This window comes from Schistocerca cancellata, chromosome 8, assembly GCF_023864275.1.
Source record: "Schistocerca cancellata isolate TAMUIC-IGC-003103 chromosome 8, iqSchCanc2.1, whole genome shotgun sequence".
Lineage (NCBI taxonomy): Eukaryota > Metazoa > Arthropoda > Insecta > Orthoptera > Acrididae > Schistocerca > Schistocerca cancellata.
In genome coordinates, this window is record NC_064633.1 from 419,123,328 (window position 1) to 419,149,504 (window position 26,177).

A 26,177-nucleotide genomic window follows, 5' to 3' on the forward strand; every position below is an offset into this window, starting at 1 on the left:
TAACACTTTCTCACTCGAGTACAAGTATGTAGCATCTCCGTGTCTTTCACAATGATCACTCAACATGTTATGTACACAACCAGGTCTGGTGAACAACACTGAACACAAATGCACAAATGACACTAATACATGCTGGCATCTGTTCTACCTCTCACAGAGAATTGCAACTTAAATCATTTATGTAGCCGTTATTGGTGTGTATGTGTAAGAAGTAAACATAATATTTGACCATGTCTTTTGGCTGTTTCAGTTTTTTATGTCATGTTGTTCCATGTGATATGTAACTGCTGGTTTTTGTTGTGATTTATTTACAAGTGTGACAACCTAGTCTAATTAGTAAGTGGTGTTAAGTGTATTACATTGTAATCCTTTACCTGCCATGCCTGATATCATTGTGCAAAAAGCAAATTAAAATTCAGAAATATCTGTAATTTTAATGTGTACTGGTATCCTGCCACTGGAACCATACATATGTTTAATAACACACTATAAGATTTCTACCAATATTATGAGAAGGAAAGTTGCTAGTCGCCATATAGCAGAGATGCTGAGTCACAGATAGACACAACAACAAGATTTTCACACTTAAAGCTTTTGGCCAATGGCCTTTGTCAACAACACACACACACACACACACACACACACACACACGTACAAGCAAATGCAAATGCAACTCACACACACGACTGCAGTCTCAGGCAACTGAAACCACATTGTTTGACTATAAGATTTTTTGAATCACTGAAAACCATGTAAAGAAACTTTAAAGAATGGTACAAAAACTGTGATCCTTGTTTGTGACACAAGCATATTAACCTTTTCAGGCACAGCCTGGCTGATAGGTGATCAAGGCATCACCTCGTTCACAGTAAATAATTTAAGTCTTAGTCTCCTCGTGGGCCTCATACTGTGTGATGTTGGAGAAGCAAAAATGACCTACTGTACCAGAAATAGGTATTAATGGTTGTACACTAAACAAAACACTGTGTGTAAGATTCCTTGGGTTCCAGCTGAATAACAAGTTACAGTGGAGTCAGTGCATAGCTAAACTAACAAAGAAACTCAGTTCAGCACATTTTGGTCTTAAAAGTATCTCTTATTATGTTGACATAGAGGCAGGCATGTTTTCTTCTTTTGCATTCCCTGTTATAGTATCTTATGAAATTATCAGCAAGAGTATTTATTCAGTAGATGGAAGCAAGCAGTTATGCTATATGCTTTTCTTAGTGAATTTCCAGTTGTGTGTTGATCAGTGTTACTACCTAAAGTAATTATGTGTTTCATAAACTAATGAGAGTGTATAAACAGCTACATGAGTATGGCATTGTAGATTTTAATGTGTTTTTACAAGTTAAATGTTACAGCAAACCATACACAATAGAGAGATATTGCAAATTAAAGTATGTAGAGTAGTGTGAAGCAGATGTTATGGACTGTTTTGAAATAATTATCTTGCTACCTTGCCATGACAGTTCTAAAACTATCAAGAGGATTGGTGGAAATACACTTAAATACTATGTTACACTATATACAGAAACATTTCTAGCAAATGTAGAGCAGCTGCCAGTCATGGTGCTTATTAGTTAGTTAATAATTAAAATTGATGACAGTAAAGATTCAGAACAGATATTCCTTTAAGAGCAAAGGCACAAACAAAGAGGTTTCCATCATTTGTTCAGATGGTATCCTTTGCCTTGTCTGAGCAAGTTAGACTGTTACAACCTATCTTCACTACTGAATCCTGGTAGGATGAGACTGTGGTCAGTAACTTAATTTTTCCATAACCCATGAAATATTCAGTGGAAACACGTTGTTTAACTGCTGCAGATTTGTTAGATTGTAGAAGGTGGCTGTAGCATTGATGTTTAATACTTATTTCTGGTAGTGTGGGTTATTTATTCTATGAAACCTCTACCACTACTGGCAAGGAAATTGTAGATTCCCACATTTCATATAAGCAGATCATCCTTCACAGACCCCAAAAGAGTTCATTTTCTTAATGTCCATCATGAATTTGATAATTTTTGAGTAAATATTTCTTTTGTACAGAATCAAGGCTGTAGATTTTACATCTTTCGCATTCCTCTTCATTTGATTGGTGAGGTGTTTTGGCTTTCAGAGCTCTCTTTTTCTGAAATAGTGCATATGCAAGGTGTATCATAATTAATGGCAGAAACACATACAGTTGAAATTACACAACTGTAGAAAGAAAAAAGTGTCAGTAGGTGTAGGTCCACAAATGAACTGTTTGCGAGGTAATTCTGACTTTGTGGCTACCAGCCACCACTGATTTGTTTCATTCTAAATATCATTTTGGTTAAGAAAAGATAACATTACATTACAACATCAAGAAAAGTGATTAGACACAATTTGGTAGAAATGGAGATGTTCTCAGTATGACAACAGTTACATGACTCTTCAAGGAGCTGTTCAAAGTGTTGTCATTGTACCAGTTGCCGCAGTGAGTTATGAATCCTTTCAGATATGCCTGGATCATTTCAAAATTCTTGACAGGCATTAACAAGTTTGTGCTCCAATTCTTCAACCGTGTTAAATGGAGTGGTGTATGCTAGATCTTTAAGATGATCCCAAACACAGATATTCATGGGGTTCAGATCAGTCTATCTCAGAGGCCACTGTACAGGTTCTCCTCACCTAGTCTCTCTCTGACAACATCAGCATGTCAAATGTTGCTTCACTATAGCAGTGAAATGTACCAGTGCTCCATCATGCATGTATCATATCCTCTGGTGTTGCTCTAAGAGACCATCCTCAAGCAATCCTGCAATATGATGCTGCAGAAATGGAAGGTAATACCATCAATTGAGTTTGTTTGGTAACATTTAAGGTGCAGTAAGTCAATTACCAAGTACCTCTAACCAAACATTCAATGAGAAATATTCCTGATATGATATGGAGACTTGTGTGTAACATGTGGGTTGGAGCCTAGATAACTCCAAACATGAGAATTCTGGTAATTAAATACACCATCATGAGTGAACTCTATTTCACCTGTAAATAAAATGTTATTGTCCAAAGGAGGGTTACCAACAGCTTTTTGTTGCATCCACTGACAGGACGTTAGTCTAGGCCCAAAGTCCACCTCACTAAGACAGTGAACTCGTTGGATTTGCTACAAATACATTGCAGTGTGATGCATTATTCTCCAAGCATTACTCTGGTGCGTTCCAGGAATTTGTATGGCAAGTCTTCTTGTTGAGGTTCCTGGACAGTGTCTTACTGTTTCCAGCACCACACTTTCAAGCCCAGGTATAATTCAAGCAGGCCTATCCACTCCCCCAGTTTCTCAGAAACGTCGATGCACCCGTCTAAACGTTTGACTCTCTGGGTGCCTTCGAGCAGGGTATACTTTTTGGTGCAAGTGTGCAGCCTACCACACATTACTGTTAGCCCTACCATACATGAAATGCATATCTGCATACTATTTGTTACTGTAATGTTCCATGTTACCTCCAACACTCACACAGCCCAATTGACACTCTGCAAAAAACTGTGTAATGTACTGTTTTATCTGCTCTGTTTACAACTCCATGTCTTGAAAACGTAAACAAAGATAATGCCATGGATTGGCATATAGTGTTTGAACAGTATCACAGTTTCACGTTACTTGTGGCTGCTAACCAAAAAGTCACAATTATCTCACAAATTGTTCGTTTGTGGAGCTGTATTTACTGAGACTTATTTACTTTTAATATCATCTTCATTCAACTTTATGCATGGATGCCATTAATTATGATACCCTTTTACATTTTTTTTTTTTTTTTTATATTTGCGCAAGGTTTAGTGGTTTGTCCTGTGAGTTGTCAGTGTCAGATGCTACATGGGTCCTGTGAACTACAGTTTTAAGTCCACTCATAGCTTACGAAGGATTGTAGCAGCTGAACAGATATAATGGAATTCTGTTTATTTTTGACATTGGTACTTGTCAATCTACTCACAGAGGTATTTAACATTGGGTTTACATAATTAGGCAACAAATAGAAAACTTTGTAATTTTCTTCTGAACTACAGCCATTAAAATTGGTTGCTTTATGTCACATGGGAGCTTGTTGAAAACCTTACCTCCAAAATACAGAACCCCTCTCTACACCCTAGAAAACCAACGAACTTGAACAGATACTGTAACTTTGTTATTGATGGTTGAGTGGAAGCCACTATGCACATAAATGTTCTTTTATTAATGATGACTGGTTTCAATCTGACTGCAGATGCCTTCAGATCTATATTGGGATATATATAATAGAAGGAAACATTCCACGTGGGAATAAATATATCTAAAAACAAAGATGATTTGACTTACCAAACGAAAGCGCTGGCAGGTCGATAGACACACAAATAATCACAAACATACACACAAAATTCAAGCTTTCGCAACAAACGGTTGCTTCGTCAGGAAAGAGGGAAGGAGAGGGAAAGACAAAAGGATGTGGGTTTTAGGGAGAGGGTAAGGAGGGGGGAAAAAAGGACAGGTATACACTCGCGCGCACACACACACACATATCCATCCACACATACACAGACAAAAGCAGACATTTGTAAAGGCAAAGAGTTTGGGCAGAGATGTCAGTCGAGGTGGAAGTAAAGAGGCAAAGATGTTGTTGAAAGACAGGTGAGGTATGAGTGGCAGCAACTTGAAATTAGCAGAGGTTGAGGCCTGGCGGATAACGAGAAGAGAGGATATACTGAAGGGCAAGATCCCGTCTCCGGAGTTCTGACAGGTTGGTGTTGGTGGGAAGTATCCAGATAACCCGGACGGTGTAACACTGTGCCAAGATGTGCTGGCCGTGCACCAAGGCATGTTTAGCCACAGGGTGATCCTCATTACCAACAAACACTGTCTGCCTGTGTCCATTCATGCAAATGGACAGTTTGTTTCTGGTCATTCCCACATAGAACGCTTCACAGTGTAGGCAGGTCAGTTGGTAAAGCACATGGGTGCTTTCACATGTGGCTCTGCCTTTGATCGTGTACACCTTCCGGGTTACAAGACTGGAGTAGGTGGTGGTGGGAGGGTGCATGGGACAGGTTTTACACCGGGGGCGGTTACAAGGGTAGGAGCCAGAGGGTAGGGAAGGTGGTTTTGGGATTTCATACGGATGAACTATGAGGTTACGAAGGTTAGGTGGACGGTGGAAAGACACTCTTGGTGCAGTGGGGAGGATTTCATGAAGGATGGATCTCATTTCAGGGCAGGATTTGAGGAAGTCGTATCCCTGCTGGAGAGCCACATTCAGAATCTGATCCAGTCCCGGAAAGTACCCTGTCACAAGTGGGGCACTTTTGTGGTTCTTGTGTGGGAGGTTCTGGGTTTGAAGGGATGAGGAAGTGGCTCTGGTTATTTGCTTCTGTACCAGGTCGGGAGTGTAGTTGCGGGATGCGAAAGCTGTTTTCAGGTTGTTGGTGTAATGGTTCAGGGATTCCGGACTGGAGCAGATTCGTTTGCCACAAAGACCTAGGCTGTAGGGAAGGGACCGTTTGATGTGGAATGGGTGGCAGCCGTCATAATGGGGGTACTGTTGCTTGTTGGTGGGTTTGATGTGGACGGATGTGTGGATCTGGCCATTGGACAGATGGAGGTCAACATCAAGAAAAGTTTCATGGGATTTAGAGTAGGACCAGGTGAATTTGATGGAACCAGAGGAGTTGAGGTTGGAGAGGAAATTCTGGAGTTCTTCTTCACTGTGAGTCCAGATCATGAAGATGTCATCAATAAATCTGTACCAAACTTTGGGTTGGCAGGCCTGGGTAACCAAGAAGGCTTCCTCTAAGCGACCCATGAATAGGTTGGCGTACGAGGGGGCCATCCTGGTACCCATGGCTGTTCCCTTTAATTGTTGGTATGTCTGGTTTTCAAAAGTGAAGAAGTTGTGGGTCAGGATGAAGCTGGCTAAGGTAATGAGGAAAGAGGTTTTAGGTAGGGTGGCAGGTGATCGGCATGAAAGGAAGTGCTCCATCGCAGCGAGGCCCTGGACGTGCGGAATATTTGTGTATAAGGAAGTGGCATCAATGGTTACAAGGATGGTTTCCGGGGGTAACAGACTGGGTAAGGATTCCAGGCGTTCGAGAAAGTGGTTGGTGTCTTTGATGAAGTATGGGAGACTGCATGTAATAGGTTGAAGGTGTTGATCTACGTAGACGGAGATACGTGCTGTGGGGGCTTGGTAACCAGCTACATTGGGGCGGCCGGGATGATTGGGTTTGTGAATTTTAGGAAGAAGGTAGAAGGTAGGGGTGTGGGGTGTTGGTGGGGTCAGGAGGTTGATGGAGTCAGGTGAAAGGTTTTGTAGGGGGCCTAAGGTTCTGAGGATTCCTTGAAGCTCCGCCTGGACATCAGAAATTGGATTATCTTGGCAAACTTTGTATATGGTATTGTCTGAAAGCTGACGCAGTCCCTCAGCCACATACTCCCGACGATCAAGTACCACTGTCGTGGAACCCTTGTCCGCCGGAAGAATGACGATGGAATGGTCAGCCTTCAGATCACGGATAGCTTGGGCTTCAGCAGTGGTGATGTTGGGAGTAGGATTAAGGTTTTTTATGAAGGATTGAGAGGCAAGGCTGGAAGTCAGAAATTCCTGGAAGGTTTGGAGGGGGTGATTTTGAGGAAGAGGAGGTGGGTCCCGCTGAGACGGAGGACGGAACTGTTCCAGGCAGGGTTCAATTTGGATAGTGTCTTGGGGAGTTGGATAATTAGGTGTAGGATTAGGATCATTTTTCTTCGTGGCAAAGTGATATTTCCAGCAGAGAGTACAAGTGTAGGACAGTAAATCTTTGACGAGGGCTGTTTGGTTGAATCTGGGAGTGGGGCTGAAGGTGAGGCCTTTGGATAGGACAAAGGTTTCGGATTGGGAGAGAGGTTTGGAGGAAAGGTTAACTACTGAATTAGGGTGTTGTGGTTCCAGATTGTGTTGATTGGAATTTTGAGGTTTTGGAGGGAGTGGAGCTGGAAGTGGGAGATTGAGTAGATGGGAGAGACTGGGTTTGTGTGCAACGAGAGGAGTTTGAGGTTTGCTGGAAAGGTTGTGAAGGGTGAGTGAGTTGCCTTTCCGGAGGTGGGAAACCAGGAGATTGGATAGTTTTTTAAGGTGGAGGGTGGCATGCTGTTCTAATTTGTGGTTGGCCTGTAGGAGGATGCTCTGAACAGCCGGTGTGGATGTGGGAGAGGAAAAATTGAGGACTTTTATTAAGGATAGGAGTTGACGGGTGTGTTCATTGGCTGAGTTGATGTGTAGGTGAAGGATTAGGTGGGTGAGGGCAATGGATTGTTCGGTTTGGAACTGGTATAGGGACTGATGGAAAGAAGGGTTGCAGCCAGAGATGGGAACTTTAAGTGTGAGGCCTTTGGGGGTGATGCCAAATGTCAGACAAGCCTGAGAAAATAAAATATGGGAGTGTAATCTGGCTAGGGCGAAGGCATGTTTGCGGAGGGAATGTAAATAAAACTTAATGGGGTCGTTGTGGAGGTGTTGTGAGGGTGACATGGTATTAGAAGGTGGAAAGTGTAACATGAGGCTGAAATGAAAATGAAAATAAAAATATATGGGGAGAGATAAAGGTGAACTAGAAAGCAACTGGAGATCTGGTGTGAAAAAAGGCGAAAAAGTGTTTGTTAGAGCTGGGCTATGTTGATCCTGTGGTGAACTTGTGTATGTAGACAATGATGTGCATAAAGGTTAGGTGGTTGTGTTGCTGCCAAAACACGTTAAAGGGTGGAGAAATTCGGGAAAATTTCAAAAAAACTACGTGTAAATGTATTAAAAGGAATGGTTTTGTGGTGGCAGATTATGAAAATGAGGCTAACAATGGTCTGACGAAGAAATAATGACATTAAAACCTGTGGGAAGCGGCTAAAAATGATCGGTGATGTGACAAAAACGGAAATGGAAATAAAGCAAAAGTTATTAGAACTAGCCGAAATGGTTGTTTAATAGGTGAAAGGAACTGTTTGTGAACTAGAAACAGTGGATTTTATATAAGCGGTAGTATTGAAAGCGGGAAAAAAAAAAAATTTTTTTTGGTTATGGTTTGGAAGTGGGTTACGTATTGTTACGCATTACGTATTATTGAGTATATATTGGCGGGATAAAATTGTATAGTGGATTACGGTAAAAAGGAGAAGGTGAATACAAAGTGAAACTACTGGCAAAAACAGAAGGAGAAAATATGGCGACAGAAAAGATTTCGAAATGCAACAGTGACAATAACAAACGTAATTTTGGGTTAAAATTAATGGTATGAATATAATAGAGGGAAACATACCAAGTGGGAAAAATATATCTAAAAACAAAGATGATGAAACTTACCAAACGAAACCGCTGGCAGGGCGATAGACACACAAACAAACACAAACATACACACAAAATTCGAGCTTTCGCAACCCCTGGTTGCTTCGTCAGGAAAGAGGGAAGGAGAGGGAAAGATGAAAGGATGTAGGTTTTAAGGGAGAGGGTAAGGAGTCATTCCAATCCCGGGAGCGGAAAGACTTACCTTAGGGGGAAAAAAAGACAGGTATACACTCGCGCGCGCACACACACACATATCCATCCGCACATACACAGACACAAGCAGACATTTGTAAAGGCAGAGATGTCAGTCGAGGTGGAAGTAAAGAGGCAAAGATGTTGTTGAAAGACAGGTGAGGTATCAGTGGCGGCAACTTGAAATTAGCGGAGGTTGAGGCCTGACGGATAACAAGAAGAGAGGATATACTGAAGGGCAAGTTCCCATCTCCGGAGTTCTGACAGGTTGGTGTTGGTGGGAAGTATCCAGATAACCCGGACGGTGTAACACTGTGCCAGGATGTGCTGGCCTCAACTCCTTTGGTTCCATCAGATTCACCTGGTTTTACTCTAAATCCCATGCCACTTTCCTTGATGTTGACGTCCATCTGTCCAATGGCCAGCTTCACACGTCCGTCCACATCAAACCCACCAACAAGCAACAGTACCTCCATTATGACAGCTGCCAACCATTCCACATCAAACGGTCCCTTCCCTACAGCCTAGGTCATCGTGGCAAACGAATCTGCTCCAGTCCGGAATCCCTGAACCATTACACCAACAACCTGAAAACAGCTTTCGCATCCCACAACTACACTCCCGACCTGGTACAGAAGCAAATAACCAGAGCCACTTCCTCATCCCTTCAAACCCAGAACCTCCCACAGAAGAACCCCAAAAGTGCCCCACTTGTGACAGGGTACTTTCCGGGACTGGATCAGACTCTGAATGTGGCTCTCCAGCAGGGATACGACTTCCTCAAATCCTGCCCTGAAATGAGATCCATCCTTCATGAAATCCTCCCCACTGCACCAATAGTGCCTTTCCACCGTCCACCTAACCTTCGTAACCTCATAGTTCATCCGTATGAAATCCCGAAACCACCTTCCCTACCCTCTGGCTCCTACCCTTGTAACCGCCCCCGGTGTAAAACCTGTCCCATGCACCCTCCCACCACCACCTACTCCAGTCTTGTAACCCGGAAGGTGTACACGATCAAAGGCAGAGCCACATGTGAAAGCACCCATGTGCTTTACCAACTGACCTGCCTACACTGTGAAGCGTTCTATGTGGGAATGACCAGAAACAAACTGTCCATTTGCATGAATGGACACAGGCAGACAGTGTTTGTTGGTAATGAGGATCACCCTGTGGCTAAACATGCCTTGGTGCACGGCCAGCACATCTTGGCACAGTGTTACACCGTCCGGGTTATCTGGATACTTCCCACCAACACCAACCTGTCAGAACTCCGGAGATGGGAACTTGCCCTTCAGTATATCCTCTCTTCTCATTATCCGCCAGGCCTCAACCTCTGCTAATTTCAAGTTGCTGCCACTCATACCTCTCCTGTCTTTCAACAACATCTTTGCCTCTTTACTTCCACCTCGACTGACATCTCTGCCCAAACTCTTTCCCTTTACAAATGTCTGCTTGTGTATGTATATGTGTGGATGGATATGTGTGTGTGTGCGAGTGTATACCCGTCCTTTTTTCCCCCCAAGGTAAGTCTTTCCGCTCCCGGGACTGGAATGACTCCTTACCCTCTCCCTTAAAACCCACATCCTTTCGTCTTTCCCTCTCCTTCCCTCTTTCCTGATGAGGCAACAGTTTGTTGCGAAAGCTTGAATTTTGTGTGTATGTTTGTGTTCGTTTGTGTGTCTGTCGACCTGTGAGCACTTTCATTCGGTAAGTCACATCATCTTTGTTTTTAAGTATATATATATATATATATATATATATATATATATATATATATATATATATATATATATATATATACATATAATAGAGGGAAACATTCCACGTGGGAAAAATATATCTAAAAAGAAAGATGATTAAACTTGCCAAACAAAAGCGCTGGCAGGTCGATAGACACACAAACATACACACAAAATTCTAGCTTTCGCAACCCACGGTTGCCTCGTCAGGAAAGAGGGAAGGAGAGGGAAAGACAAAAGGATTTGGGTTTTAAGGGAGAGTGTAAGGAGTCATTCCAATCTCGGGAGCGGAAAGACTTACCTTAGGGGGAAAAAAGGACAGGTATACACTCGCACACACACACACATATCCATCCACACATACACAGACACAAGCAGACATTTCCTTGTGTCTGTGTATGTGTGGATGGATATGTGTGTGTGCGAGTGTATACCTGTCCTTTTTCCCCCTAAGGTAAGTCTTTCCGCTCCCGGGATTGGAATGACTCCTTACCCTCTCCCTTAAAACCCATATCCTTTTGTCTTTCCTTCTCCTTCCCTCTTTCCTGACGAGGCAACCGTTGGTTGCGAAAGCTAGAATTTTGTGTGTATGTTTGTGTTTGTTTGTGTGTCTGTCGACCTGCCAGCGCTTTTGTTTGGTAAGTCTCATCATCTTTCTTTTTAGATATATTTTTCCCACGTGGAATGTTTCCCTCTACCACGTAAGTGTAACACCTTTAATAATACCAATGTACCAATGATGTTATTACAAATAATTTTAAAATGTTGTGACTTAGCCATATTAAATGCTGCCAAGTGCAATTTATTAATTGAGTAAGAATGTTAAGTGGAGGGGACCAGGGACCAGAGGATGCAATGGAAAGAGTTTCATAGTCAGTCAAGTGACATGCACAAATGAGTACCATCACACCAGTGTCCAGTACAGTGATACAGTGTAAAGAAGATACTTCCGTCGTAAAATAAAGAAAATTATAAAAAAAAATTAGTAAAATGAAAAAACAAATGTTAACCTAATACATGTCAATATTTATGAAGCGTTACAAAATAAAATTACAAATGTAGGAAACAACATTATAGGAAATTATAACTAGCATAATTATGTGTTTATATATTTCATGAGCCAGGAAGTACGAAATTCACAAACACATCTAATTTTCATTATTTGAGCTCAGCACTGTACAGAACTTGAAGAACTTGCATTCATTTAAGAAATAAAATAACCAGTATTTCTAATTTAAACTGGTAAAAGGAGCCTGCTTACAGGACAGCTATAACTTTTAGCAAATATTGTTCCTACATTTTAACAAACAAGTTTGCAAAATAAAAGTGTATAGAAATGTAGAATGACCACTAAAGCGTGCAGCATACCGTAGCAGTCTGAGTGACGAGTAGGGCATTAGTGTTGTATGTCTGCTTCTTCAACAATACTGGTTTTATTGAACACCAATGAAGTACAAATAAATCACGGAAAATAATAGATCCCGACTCTTCTTGAACCACACAGAAATAAAGACTTATAGAGGTGGATATCTCCTGGCAATTAAACTAATCTGGAGATTTAACTTTGTTGGGCTGGGAAGCACACTGATACGAATCATGTCTCGGTGTGCGCCCACACACACACACACACACACACACACACACACACACACACACACACATCACCACATCAGTGCACTCATTATAGGCACAACATGCTGTCAAATGGAGACTTGTTGCATTAAGAAAATGGTGTGTCTGTGCGCAGGCCAAGCTTCGATGGGAGGTGTAACAAAGTCCAAATCAGTGTCCAGAAAATAGTCAATTGTTTTGTGCTGGAGAGGATGTGAAGACATCAAGCTGACACAAGTGACACCAGACAGTCTGACAGTTCTTAAATCTGCCACTGTTTTTCACCCATGACAACTGGCTTTGGCAGAGCAGCACTTCACACTGCACCTAGTGACCTTTCAGATGTGTGCATAGTAAACTAAATTTATCCATCAATTCGTTGAGTGGAATAACAAGAACTGCTGTGTTTACATATGCTGCATGGACTACCCTGCACCTGCAACCAACTGATAAACATCTTACTGAGCCATTGACTTCATAATGTGGGTCCGGTACTAGGAATTATTGCATAGTCCTGTTGAAATATTTGTAAAGAATAGAAGTATTGACAAGTGATGTCATTTTTGGAGACAAAGTTCTTCAAGTATTTGTTTGCTAACAAGTTTAGTCACTGATTCATGCAGCATTCATGATTTACGAGTTTTTATTTATTTACTATTGTTAAAATTACTGTTACAGGAAAAACCATACAGTTCACTGTAGAAGCTAAGTTCTCTGAAATTGCAGCAGTAATTTATCCTTTAGTTTTTCATATAACCAAGGATAATAAGAACCTACTTGTGCTGCATGAAATGGTGAGTCAAAGTGTTGAATGTCAAATATTTGAAATTCCATGTGCTAAAATTTCTCAGATAATCCTTAAACAAAAGGATACATGTCATTTTATAATATAACTAGGGAACCTGTTTTAATTAATGAATTACATTAATGTTTGTTTTGTCATTGTATTCTATGATTTTGTTCACTACGAATCTCAACTATACTCATAAATTTGTGACACTGGTGAGGATTGTTTCCTGAGTGTTCAGATATGTGGAGCTATTAGTTTTCTGTGGCTTGTTACAGAGTAACTTGTTTGGTTTGTTAATAATCTTTGTGGCTACATTGCACAGGCAGTAAATATACTTTAGTACAGACAGTGTCATATGATCACACTGTGAGTGAAAAGGAAGCATTTGAATTAACTAATGGTACTCACTGTTAAAAAAAATGCCATTTTGCTCTTTTCTCTTATGGTTGAGGTTTGACAGTAGTAGAGCGGTGTACAGTTACAGATAAAAACTTGAAAACAGAGTAACAAAAATACCCTGTTACTTTAGAGAATACTACATACCATTGCAGTGTTGATATGATCGTGCCAGGCAACATTTGAAAGCAGTGGTTGCACACTTATGTATTGTTATCTACTGTACTAAACAGTAGCAGAGTATTTTGTAAGTTTTTTATTTATCCTTGTGTATGTGTTAGAACTATACCATTGTCACAGGTCATGATTGGGAGGGGGGGGGGGGGGGCTGAATTCAACCTCGCAGGCATGATGACAGTAAGGAAGAAAATCTAAAATCAAATTTTGCTTTTAGTCCACCATTAAATCACACTTTAGTTGTTCAGTGTAAACATTGTTTATTAATTTGTTCATATATTGCAAAATGTGTACCCTCTCATGTAGGAGAGGTATCACCAATGTGGAATGAGTCGAGGTATAAATAAACATCAAGAAGTGACTGTCAGAAACTGCTTGTGTAAGTTGTGTTAACATTTTTCAACCATCATAAACCTGAAGGCTATAATCTGCTTGTGTGTGAAATGATTGAAAGTGAAAATAATATGACTGAGAAGTCAATAATTTGAGAAAGCTTCTGATTTAGCAATTATGCTAAGTAGTGTGTGTTTGCTTGATGTTTATGTAAGTACAGTGATAATTATAGCCAAATAGCCAAGAGGCTGTAGTTACAGCAGTGATATTGCAGAGCTGTTTATATTGAGTATTGTAACCTGTAATAATACTAGCAGAAGTATTCAGTCCACAAATGTAGATAATTGGAAATTTATTTACATAGTATGAATTTTCATTATAGTATTAATAGTGTCAAATCACTAACATAAAAAACCACACACAAAAACATCATAGCTCAATAGTTAGCTCTTATTAAATATTTGAATAATTATCTCATGTATTTTCATCATACTGCCAAATACATTTCCATGATATATTCATTGAGTCAGGTGGGGCACTGAAAAAATTAGCAATGACTTGTGAATATGATGTAATATAGTAATGTTCCATAATATGGTTAAAACAATAACATTCTGCTGAAGGCAACTTGCCCCATTTTTGTTGCATATCCGCATACCTTCTATATCCAGGGCAGATCCCATTTGTGATCTTCTTTACTTGACAAGGAAGATTGAATCTGTTGGGTGCAGTCTTTGGTGTTATTTTGTTAGATATGTGTGGTGTAGTCTGTTTTCATAACACCCCTCCCCCTCAAATCACGAATCTATTTATTTGGGAATAAAGTCTTTCGCTACGGCACTTATATGTAAAACATTCTTGGATTTCTTGCCGCGTCAGTTTGGGATAAAATCTCAAGCTTTCAATGATTACCTCCATTGTCATCTTCAGGAGCAATTGACTTGGTGTATCATTCTCTTGTTATGTACTCCAGAGCACTAATTAGCTTTGGGTGGAGTCCCAGATTCCATAAAATTTTTAGCGCTGAAGGTCTATGGAGGCAGTCATATGCCTTCTTAAATTCTACAAATGTTATTGCTAGAGGTTTACTCTGTTTTGTGTAGTATACCGTAATCAATTTTAAACTAATGATTTGCTCTGCACAGCTTCTCCATGGTCTGAAACCTCCCTGATATTCCCCTAGCTCCTGTTGTAATTGTTCCTTGATTCTTCCATATAGCATGTTGGATAAAATCTTGTATGTGCAGTGTAGGAGAGAGATTCCTCTGGATTGCTGTTATCCCCCTTTTTGTGTAAGTGGCTGGATGTGGCCGTAGTCCATTGCTCAGGTTACTGTTCTGTTATCCAAATTTTTGGTAGCATCATGTATAAGGAGGTCTCGACTGTGTCACTCGAATATTTCCACATTTCAACAAAAATCTGATCTTCTCCACATTCCTTATAATATTTTTGTCCTTTGAGGTGCCTTTCTACTTCTTGGTAAGTTGTGGGGTCTAATTTGTTAGCTTCAGTGTTAATTGGGACATTTACATCGATTTGGAAGAGTTCTTTTGGGTTCTTCAAAATTCAAAAGTTTATTAGATGGTTTTCCCATGATTTTTACATTTTCTTTGTTGCTGTGTGCCCTTTTTCCATCTTCATCTTTCATTGTTAGTGTCGGGGGCTCAAGTTGTTGTAGTTGTTGTCCAAAGATTTTGTAGTAGTTCTGGAATTGGTTTTGAAGTAATTATCTCATATAGAGTTTATTATGTCTTTATGGAATCCTCTCCTAGTTCTCGTAATGTTTTGTGTGAATTTTTTCCTTTTGTTTTTGATGTTGATGGAATTTTCTTCTGTTTTGTTTGTTTGAAAAATTAACTGTGCTTAGTTTTTTTTTTTTTTTTTTTCTTCGTGAAATTTGTCACATTCTGGAGTCCACCATGCACATTTTCTTCGTGGATTCAAGGGAGCTGGATTCTTGGCTTGTCTCTTGAGATTTTCTTGAGATTTGGTACCAGTTTGTCTTGATCAGCTTCCTCTTGAAGTATGTTGATTTAGATGTAAGGTTGTGTTCTCTGCAGAGTTCTACAAGCCTTTGACCATTCTTGTTTGTAAAGCTATTTGGACTCCATTTTCCAATTATATCTTCATATTTTCTTTCTTTTCCCAGCTGGGCGTTGAAATCACCCAATAAGGTTTTTACATTCCTTTTATTTATTCTGCTTGCAGTTTGTTGGAAAAGGTCCCAAAATTTATCTACCTCTTCCTCTGTTTTCGTTAGTTTTTTTTTTTTTTTTCATTTGCGGGGGCCTAAGCATTTACAGTTATGTAGTTTTTATTCGTTGTTTTAAAAGTCAGAGTTGCAATTCGTGGCAATATTGCTTGAAAATCAGTTATTGAATCTATTATTTTTGTGTTCGCTATAAGTCCTATTCCAAATTGCGGACATTGCTTTATGGTTTCCCATTATAAATTCTACATCCTTGTGATTTGACTAGCTTCTCTATTGCGTTTCTCACATGTTGGAGCACTACTATTAACATTTTTCATCATCATCATCATCATCATCATCATCATCATCATTTAAGACTGATTATGCCTTTCAGTGTTCAGTCTGGAGCATAGCCCCCCTTATACAGTTCCTCCATGATCCCCTATTCAGTGCTAACATTGGTGCCTCTTCTGATGTTAAACCTATTACTTCAAAATCATTCTTAACCGAATCCAGGTACCTTCTCCTCGGTCTGCCCCGACTCCTCCTACCCTCTACTGCTGAATCCATGAGTCTCTTGGGTAACCTTGCTTCTCCCATGCGTGTAACATGACCCCACCATCTAAGCCTGTTCGCCCTGACTGCTACATCTATAGAGTTCATTCCCAGTTTTTCTTTGATTTCCTCATTGTGGACACCCTCCTGCCATTGTTCCCATCTACTAGAACCTGCAATCATCCTAGCTACTTTCATATCCGTAACCTCAACCTTGTTGATAAGGTAACCTGAATCCACCCAGCTTTCGCTCCCATACAACAAAGTTGGTCGAAAGATTGAACGGTGCACAGATAACTTAGTCTTGGTACTGACTTCCTTCTTGCAGAAGAGAGTAGATCGTAGCTGAGCGCTCACTGCATTAGCTTTGCTACACCTCGCTTCCAGTTCTTTCACTATGTTGCCATCCTGTGAGAATATGCATCCTAAATACTTGAAACCGTCCACCTGTTCTAACTTTGTTCCTCCTATTTGGCACTCAATCCGTTTATATTTCTTTCCCCCTGACATTACTTTTGTTTTGGAGATGCTAATCTTCATACCATAGTCCTTACATTTCTGATCTAGCTCTGAAATATTACTTTGCAAACTTTCAATCGAATCTGCCATCACAACTTAAGTCATCCGCATATGCAAGACTGCTTATTTTGTGTTCACATATCTTAATCTCACCTAGCCAGTCTATTGTTTTCAACATATGATCCATAAATAATATGAACAACAGTGGAGACAGGTTGCAGCCTTGTCTTACCCCTGAAACTACTCTGAACCATGAACTCAATTTACCGTCAACTCTAACTGCTGCCTGACTATCCATGTAAAGACCTTTAATTGCTTGCAAAAGTTTGCCTCCTATTCCATAATCTTGTAGAACAGACAATAACTTCCTCCTAGGAACCCGGTCATATGCCTTTTCTAGATCTATAAAGCATAGATACAATTCCCTGTTCCACTCATAACACTTCTCCATTATTTGCCGTAAGCTAAATATCTGGTCCTGACAACCTCTAAGAGGCCTAAACCCACACTGATTTTCATCCAATTGGTCCTCAACTAATACTCGCACTTTCCTTTCAACAATACCTGAGAAGATTTTACCCACAACGCTGATTAAAGAGATACCTCTGTAGTTGTTACAATCTTTTCTGTTTCCATGTTTAAAGATTGGTGTGATTACTGCTTTTGTCCAGTCTGATGGAACCTGTCCCGACTCCCAGGCCATTTCAATTATCCTGTGTAGCCATTTAAGACCTGACATTCCACTGTATTTGATGAGTTCCGACTTAATTTCATCCACCCCAGCCGCTTTATGGCACTGCAATCTATTGACCATTTTTTCCACTTCTTCAAATGTGATCCTATTTCCATCATCATTCCTATCCCATTCTACCTCGAAATCTGAAACATTACTGATCGCATTTTCACCTACATTGAGCAACCCTTCAAAATATTCCCTCCATCTGCCCAAGGCATCCACAGGAGTCACCAGCAGTTTTCCTGACCTGTCCAAAATACTTGTCATTTCCTTCTTACCTCCCTTTCGAAGACTGCTAATTACATTCCAGAATGGTTTTCCAGCCGCTTGACCCAAGGTCTCCAACCTGTTTCCAAAGTCTTCCCACGATTTCTTCTTGGATGCTGCAATTATCTGTTTGGCTTTGTTTCTTTCTCCAACATAACTTTCTCTGTCTACCTGGGTTCTGGTATGTAGCCATTTTTGATACGCCTTCTTTTTCCTTTTACAGGCGGCCTTGACTGTAGCATTCCACCAAGCTGTTTGCTTCATCCTACTTTTACACACTACCGTTCCAAGACATTCTCTAGCCACTTCTAGTACTGTGTCCCTGTACCTTGTCCATTCCTTTTCCAATGACTGTAATTGACTACATTCAACTAACTGGTACCTCTCTGAGATCGCTGTTGTGTACTTGTGCCTGATTTCCTTATCCTGAAGTTTCTCCACTCTTATCCTTCTACATATGGACCTGACCTCCTGCACTTTCGGCCTCACAATCCCAATTAGATAATGATCAGTGTCATCAAAGAATCCCCTGAATACACGTGTGTCCCTCACAGCCTTTCTGAATTCCTGATCTGTTATTATATAGTCAATGACAGATCTGGTTCCCCTGCCTTCCCAAGTATACCGGTGAATGTTCTTATGTTTAAAAAAGGGGTTTGTGATTACTAAGCCCATAGTGGCACAGAAATCCAAGAGTTATTTCCCATTCCTGTTGGTCTCCATATCCTCTCCAAATTTACCCATAACCTTTTCATACCCTTCTGTTCGATTTCCAATCCTGGCGTTAAAATCACCCATGAGCAGAACACTGTCCTTGTCCTTTACTCTAACAACTAAATCACTGAGTGCCTCATAAAAACTATCCATCTTATCTTGATCTGTCCCTTCACAATGCGAATATACTGACACAATCCTAATTTTCTTGCTAGACACTGTCAAATCTATCCACATCAGTCGTTCGTTTACATACCTTATTGCAACTACGCTGGGTTCCATTTCTTTCCTGATGTAAAGCCCTACACCCCATTGTGCTATTCCTGCTTTGACTCCTGACAGGTAGACCTTGTATTCTCCCACTTCCTCTTCTTTCTCACCCCTTACCCGAATGTCACTAACAGCTAAAACGTCCAGCCCCATCTTACTTGCAGCCTCTGCCAGCTCTACCTTCTTCCCAGAGTAGCCCCCATTGATATTAATAGCTCCCCATCTCATTACCATTTGTTTGCCAAGTCGTATCTTAGGAGTCCCTGGTTTGTCAGTTAGAGGTGGGACTCCGTCACCTCCAAAGGTCCGAGGCATTTTGCTCTGATTGTTGCCAGCATCATATTTAAAGTACCAGGGAAGCAGGTTGCTAGCCTTACTTGCCCCGAGTCCCATTGGGTTTTACCCCTAACGGCTGAGGGACTAGCCGGTGGATTTGGTAGTCTTTGCCGTATGAGCACAAAGGTGACCACGACTCAGAATATGTCCGAGATGCCCAGCCTTATTCCAAAGTAACTGGTATCCCGACTGTCGGGACCACTTACTTGGCCACTCATACGTTGCCCGTGGTTCATGAACTAGGACATGACTACAAGAACCCACACCATGAACCACTATTAACATTTTTTGTTTATTTAATTCATCTGTGTAGTTCTTGAGTTTCTGGTCTTAAGTAGTGAATTTATGTTGTGCGTTGGTATATAATTTATTTGCTTATGTTAAATCTTCTTTTTGTGTGTCCTTATGCATTTAGGTGATTGCAAATGCTCCAATTCACTTCTGTATTCTAGTTGTCTACCCATTAAATATGATGTAGCCTTTTCCTGCCTTTTTGGACACAATGGAGGTATTTTTTCCCCAATGGGTCTTTCCATGTTTGACCTTCAAAAGTAATTAACCTTAGCTGGAGCAAGTTCTGATTTACCACTACAATTATTAACTGCAGAGGGAGTGTTTGGTCCATGAGAGCTATTTCATTTCACTCAAGTCCACCAGTAAGCTGGTTAGAACCCTCTTACCCACCACCTGGGACACACCACATACGAGTATCACCTCTCCTCTTGCTACAACATTGTAATAAGTTCTGCATTATTCTTTTTGGCTCTTCTATAATGTTTCTTCAAAATGTTAATGAATACATGATACATTTAAGATTGTGCATTCCATTCCATTTGAGGAATAATGCTGTATCACTGATCAACCAATTACCAATTACTTTTAACCTTCCAATTTCACACTCTAGGATGCATGCTAATTGCATTTTGTGCTGCTTCTCATAGTAAAAACTGTAAGTGAAGCTATTGAGATCTGGCAAAAGACTACATAAAACTTTCAGAAACTGAAGACACAATTGAAAATACTAAGTTACATTTCTTTCATACTCAAAATTTTCCTAAAATTTTGGGTACATTAGACTGCGCCTGTTTTAGAATTCAATCATCTCAAGGTGACCATGCTGGAATTTGTAGGAATGGAAAAGGTTATTTTTCCATAAATGTACAAGTACTGGTAATGCAGAGTTGTTTACTACTGGCATTGTAGCATGATGACCTGGGTGAATACATAATAGTAACATTTTCATGAATAGAAGGTAAAGGGCATGCTTAGAAAGAAGAGACCATAAAGGCTCATAGATATTAGTGGCAGTGCATATCCCTGGAAAACCTATTTACTGATATAACTTGCCATACCCAGTAACAAAGTGGAGAGGCTCTGTAATGAATTACACATTCATACCAGAAGTGAAGATTTCCAGTGTTATCAGTAGGCTTGAAAGTTATTGTTGCTTGTTCTGTACTACACAGTATAGTTCAGAAACAAGAAGAAAATGAGCATCCTCTAGAGCCAAATACCAACTTAGAAGTTCATGCCTCAGACATTGTAGAGCACATTCAGCAACCTACAGTGAGAACAGACTGTTTCACACAACAGTGAAATCATATCTTGCTACAATGGAAAATGTGATTCCCATCAGTACTTACAATATATTAAAAAATTAAATGCAATGATATGGTATTACAATGTACAATATATTATTCATTTACAAATCTTTGTCTTTTTTTTTCAAATTTATTTTTATGTTTGTTAGCCCATTATCTGTTCATATTCTAACCATTCCCACTCGTGGCTTTCTCTTTCCCACTCACATCTTTATCTTTCCCATTCATGCCTCTCTTTATTGTCTTCTTCTTTTTCTGTATAAAACACACATCTGCTGTGTAGACTGTCTTAAGTAATACTCTCAACTTCCTTTTTTTAAGCCCTACTCCCAGTTGTTAATTCGAGGTCTTGTAACTGATCTGAAGTGTGAAGGTGACTCAAGTGATTATAAGTGTTCTTCACTACATTCCTCAGTCATTTTAATAATAATAGTTTCAGTTGTAGGATCATTAATGACATCAGTGCAGCAGCAGGTTTTTGCAGACCCACTGCTTGTTGCTTTCTCAGTATCTGAAATTTAAATCGAAATCAAGTAACAGTTTACATGAATATTTAAATAACAATGGTGTAAGGTTTTAGTTCTTCAAAGTGGCAGTTGATGACAAAAATATAAAATATTTACTAAAGAGAATTAAACTGTGACAATAATCTTACCTACTGCATCTCTATCATATGGATTATCCAGTTCTACAGCCCAAGCACCCCCAAAGCCCCGTAGCTTTTCTGTATTCTTGTCACATTTGATGGCTGGTTTATAAACCCTTCTGTTGAGAAAATTTAAACAACTAATAGACAATAATACATATGCCATAAACATGTGTACCAACTGTTCCAAATATTGTACAGATTTATTAACTGCCAGTAAAACTTAACCTTCAGATATTAAAACCAAAGTGAATTTACTGTATGTTTAATCTGACCGTAAAGTTTACTGGAGGTTAGTTCTTACTCTTACTTTGCTGGACATTGTAAGAATGGGCCGTAAAGAGTAATGGTCAAACTCAGTGAATAGTTTGAGGTGCTGAGTCATTGACAGGAACATAAACAAGACTGATAGCTGTAGGCTTTAGGTATATGTGTGTATGTGTGTTTCGGTGTGAATGTGCTTCTATGGCTCTATAGGAGGATTTATTAAAAAGATAGAAACATTTTCAGTCTTGTTTATTTGCCTATCAACAATTCAGCCCCTCATCTATTCAGTGAGTTGATTCTCTTTAAATCATTAATATTATTATGTACATTGTAGTTTAGTGTTATTCATAGACAGAGTAAAGATACAAAGTTGTCGTCCCCCCCCCCCCCCCCCCCCCCCTTCCGCCCCATACTCATTAGCTTAACTGATATAAGGTGCAACTGCAGCCTACCATAAATCAAGGCTCCGGTGATGGTGAATGAGGGAGGGAAAGATGTGCATGTTCTACTTACTATCACTCTACAGTGAAATGTGACTTCTAAGGCCCTAAAAAAAAGTAACTGTTTGGATATGTATGACAAACGCTCACATTCACTCACATATTTTCCTGGTAATTACTCTGTTGCTCCATTAATTTAAGCAACAGTAGCTATTAACCTGTTAACATTTGTAGTTGTTATGCCAACAACTTTAACAATCTTGTAATTGTAATAGGTATTCAGAGTTCAAAGTGAAGAAGTTGATGATTTGGGTCCAACAGCACCTTACAAAAGAATAATTCCTATCATATTGGAGACAGCAGAATATCCTACAGTGAGTGGAGTACCACCACCTATGTAAGTGCAGAGATGATTGAAACTTTAAAATTAAACAGTAATCTGCTTCAGGTATATTTAACATGCAGATGAAGAATCAAATGTTAGTGCATTTATGAGAATTTTGGAACTGTAGGTGTACTGTCATATTATTCAGTCTGATCTGTGAAACCAAAATCAGTCCTTATATACAATATTAATTACAATTAACTGTCAAAAATAAAAGGGTTGGTGTTTCTTCAGCAAACCCAGTGTTCAGAATAGCTTATGGTGGATGTTTCCATTAAAAATGTTTTACTATTCTTCTCTGATTTTTCTTTTTCTTGGCACATAAGCTCAAAAATTATAAAAATTTCTTGTGCAACACGTTTTTGTTTATGTAAATATTTTGAATCAGATGAAAGTTTTAAATCATACTCATACATTTGTTAATAGTTTGTGATATTGTTTTTCTATTACATGAAAGATAATTCATAGCATATGTGGGAAAGAAGACTCTAAATTTTATGTTATGTGTTTGACTGGACTTCAAAACTGTTTGGATGTAGAACTGCAGTTTGTCTTAGAATATTTTCTCCTCCTCTTGCTTTCCTCTCCCTCATTTTAAATAAAACAAACCACACTTCAGTGTTCAAAATCAATCAATGGATCTATGACTTAAAACAAAATGAGAAAAGGTAACGACTCACTATACATGAGGAGTAGTCATGAAGAAATGAAGATGTGACCATGAATCATAGAGGGTGTTAACCCTTCTCTACATATTCATCTTCAATGGGCGACATTTTCCCCAGTGATGGATGGCTTGGCAGATGCCTTGATTGTAGAAGTCTACATTTTGGCTGTTCAGAAAAAGTTGCACCTCTAAAATAATCTAGCCGTCACTGTCATCTGTTCTTCATCTGAAGAAAGAGGAAGAGGTCACGAGAACTCGTCCATGAGTATTAAGAGATCATTAAGAAGACATCTGGATTGACCTGACACAACTTTTAAATTTCCACTGCTGCCCCAGCTCGGCTGGCTTTTGAGTGGGTGCAAGCAATTCCATATCTCAGTGGGCAGTGACCTCCAACATGGTCAAAATATCATGCAGGATGTTGAAAACTGACTTAGTTTTCACTTTTTCCACTATCCCCTAGATTGTGATTCCCCTATCTTCAAGCTATAGGGCCTACACTTCTCTCAACATCCTGGTTCTCCACAGAGAAATGTTCTGCTGCTTAGTTATCCATCATTCGTGTTTGACTGCATGGATGTGTCTGTGAGACCTAATAAATGTGTCATATAATGTGCACTGTTGCCGTGCACTTCCACCAAGTCAACATGAGTTCTTGTGGCACTCCTCCCTTCTGATGTACAAAACAAATTACCACACCATACTTCAGTTTATCATTGAGCTGGCTCTTCTACTGGTGTGCTGTGTTGCTGTGGCATTGGGATTTCAAGGTCTGCCTGGAATGCTGACATGTACCTGTAAACTAATAACAAATTAATTACAAAACTTTATCTTGAACTTAATGCATTTGTACTGTGGTGAGCAGTTTCAGTGAAGAGAATCATCTACTTGCACCATTGGATCGCAGTGCAAGGAAAAAGTATGAATGTATGATTATATTTTTTTGTATATTTGTGTAGTACAACAAAGATGCAAATTTAACACTGAGCTGTGATCCCATGTTCTTTCCATAGGCATGTTTGTCTTTCTTCATGCAAATGCTTGTATTCCTTGGAAAATTTTCGGTTATCACATCAGTTAAATGATATTGGTACCTCAAATATTATTCTGATGTATTTATATAACTTAGATTATAAATATTTAATATCTGTCAAACAGAATTTAAATTATTTTGTGATACTTTATACCATAACCAACACATGTGAAATTTATTTTTTCAGGTCCAAAAAAAAGACTCCTTGTGTTAGACCACTTAATTCTTATCCGATACCTGCTGATCTGAAATACATAATTAATAATGGATTTAGAGAGACCCCAGGAATGGAAAATAATGTGAAGGGAAAACTAAAAAAAATCTTGTAAGTTTTTTATTATTTGTTTATGTGCTTAGGTTTAAGTGGCATTTTTCCATGAAGGCTTTCCCAAGTTAGTATATATACTGTACACTGATCAGCCAGAACATTATAACCAACCTACCTAAAAGCTGGTATGTCCACCTTTGGCATGGATAAGAGTGGCAACGCATTGTGGCATGGGAGCAGTGAGGCCTTAGTAAGTCACTGGAGGGAGTTGGCACCACATCTGCACACAAAAGTCACCTAATTCATGTTTATTCCGGGGAGGGAGGTGATGGGCTCTTACTTGATGTTCAACAATATCCCTGATATGTTTGATCAGGTTCAGATCTGGCAAGTTGGGGTCCAGCATATCAACTGGAGCTCATCGCTTTGTTCCCCAAATCACTCCATCACATGCCTGGCCTTGTGACATCGTGAATTATCTTGTTGAAAAAGGCTACTGCTGTCAGGAAACATGACCATCATGGAGGTGTGCACATGGTCTGCAACCAGTGTATGATACTCCTTAACCATCTTGGTGCGTGTCCACATGAATTTTCTCCAGAGCATAATGGAGCTGCCACCAGCTTGTCTCCATCCTGCAGTACAGGTGTCAAGAAGCTGGTCACCTGGAAGATTTGTACTGTCCCATTGGCATGATGAAGAAGGTATCGGTATTCATCAGTCCATGCAACACTCTGCCATTGCACTGACATCCAGTGCCATTGGTCACATGCCCATTTCAGTCATATTTTCCGATGCCAACATTGGTGCATGCATGGATCATCAGTTGCAGATGCTTATCGTTAGGAAGTGTTTGGAGCACTGTGTATTCAGACACACTTGTACTTTGCCCAGCATTAAAGTCTGATGTTAGTTCCACCACAGATCACTGCCCAGCCTGCAACGTCCGACATCTGCAACGAGATGTGGCCATCCAGCCCCATGATGCCTGGCCATAGTTTCATCTTGAATTTGCCACATGTTGAAGACACTCACCGCTGCACTCCTCAAACAATCAACAAGTCATGCAGTTTCTGAAATGCTCATGCTGAACCTCTAGGCATTCACAGTCTGGCATCGGTCAAACTCGGATAGATCGTGCGCCTTTCCCATTTTACACACAGACAGCATGCTCGCTGATACTACATCCACCAAGCATGTGTCTGACTAGTAGTCATTCCTCGACAGGTGATGCTACTATCAGCTGGATGGGTTCATATCATTAGCAGACAGGTGGTCATAGTATTTTGGCTGATCAGTGTATGTGCTAGACTGTCAATGCAAGGTTTAGTGTGTTTATATTGCTCATTTGCCTTTTTGTATACAACCATTGATGTATCCACATCATCAGAGAAGTTCAGATGATCATATTGTATCGTACTGTACTGTACTGTACTGTAGTAAGTAAATCTTTTGATTTACTGCAGTCATAGTATGATATATCAACATTTCAGTATGTTAATTTCACCAAGAACAGCAGATATATAATTTTGACAGGAAAGTATAACAACCCACACCTGGGATAAACTACAAATACTTTATGCATGCACTTCTAGCGAGTATCAGTAATATTGCATTTACTGTTTAATGCCCAAGAGAAGATGTTGTATCAGTACTTACATTCATTTTGGTGACAGTGTCTAGGGGATAATTTCAAACCTGTCTTGATTAGTAAGGATTATCCGGGTTTTTAGCT

General features: G+C 39.8%; 1 protein-coding gene across 1 annotated transcript in view; it reads left to right on the top strand.

Annotated features, from left to right (window-relative positions):
* The window catches only part of LOC126094447 (putative helicase MOV-10), a 354,346-nt gene that overhangs the window by 137,446 nt on the left and 190,723 nt on the right, over window positions 1-26,177 (top strand). The window contains exons 5-7 of the mRNA XM_049908819.1: window positions 12,530-12,645; window positions 22,365-22,486; window positions 24,362-24,499. Coding sequence (XP_049764776.1) covers window positions 12,530-12,645; window positions 22,365-22,486; window positions 24,362-24,499 — 376 coding nt within the window. The remainder of the gene's footprint in view (window positions 1-12,529; window positions 12,646-22,364; window positions 22,487-24,361; window positions 24,500-26,177) is intronic.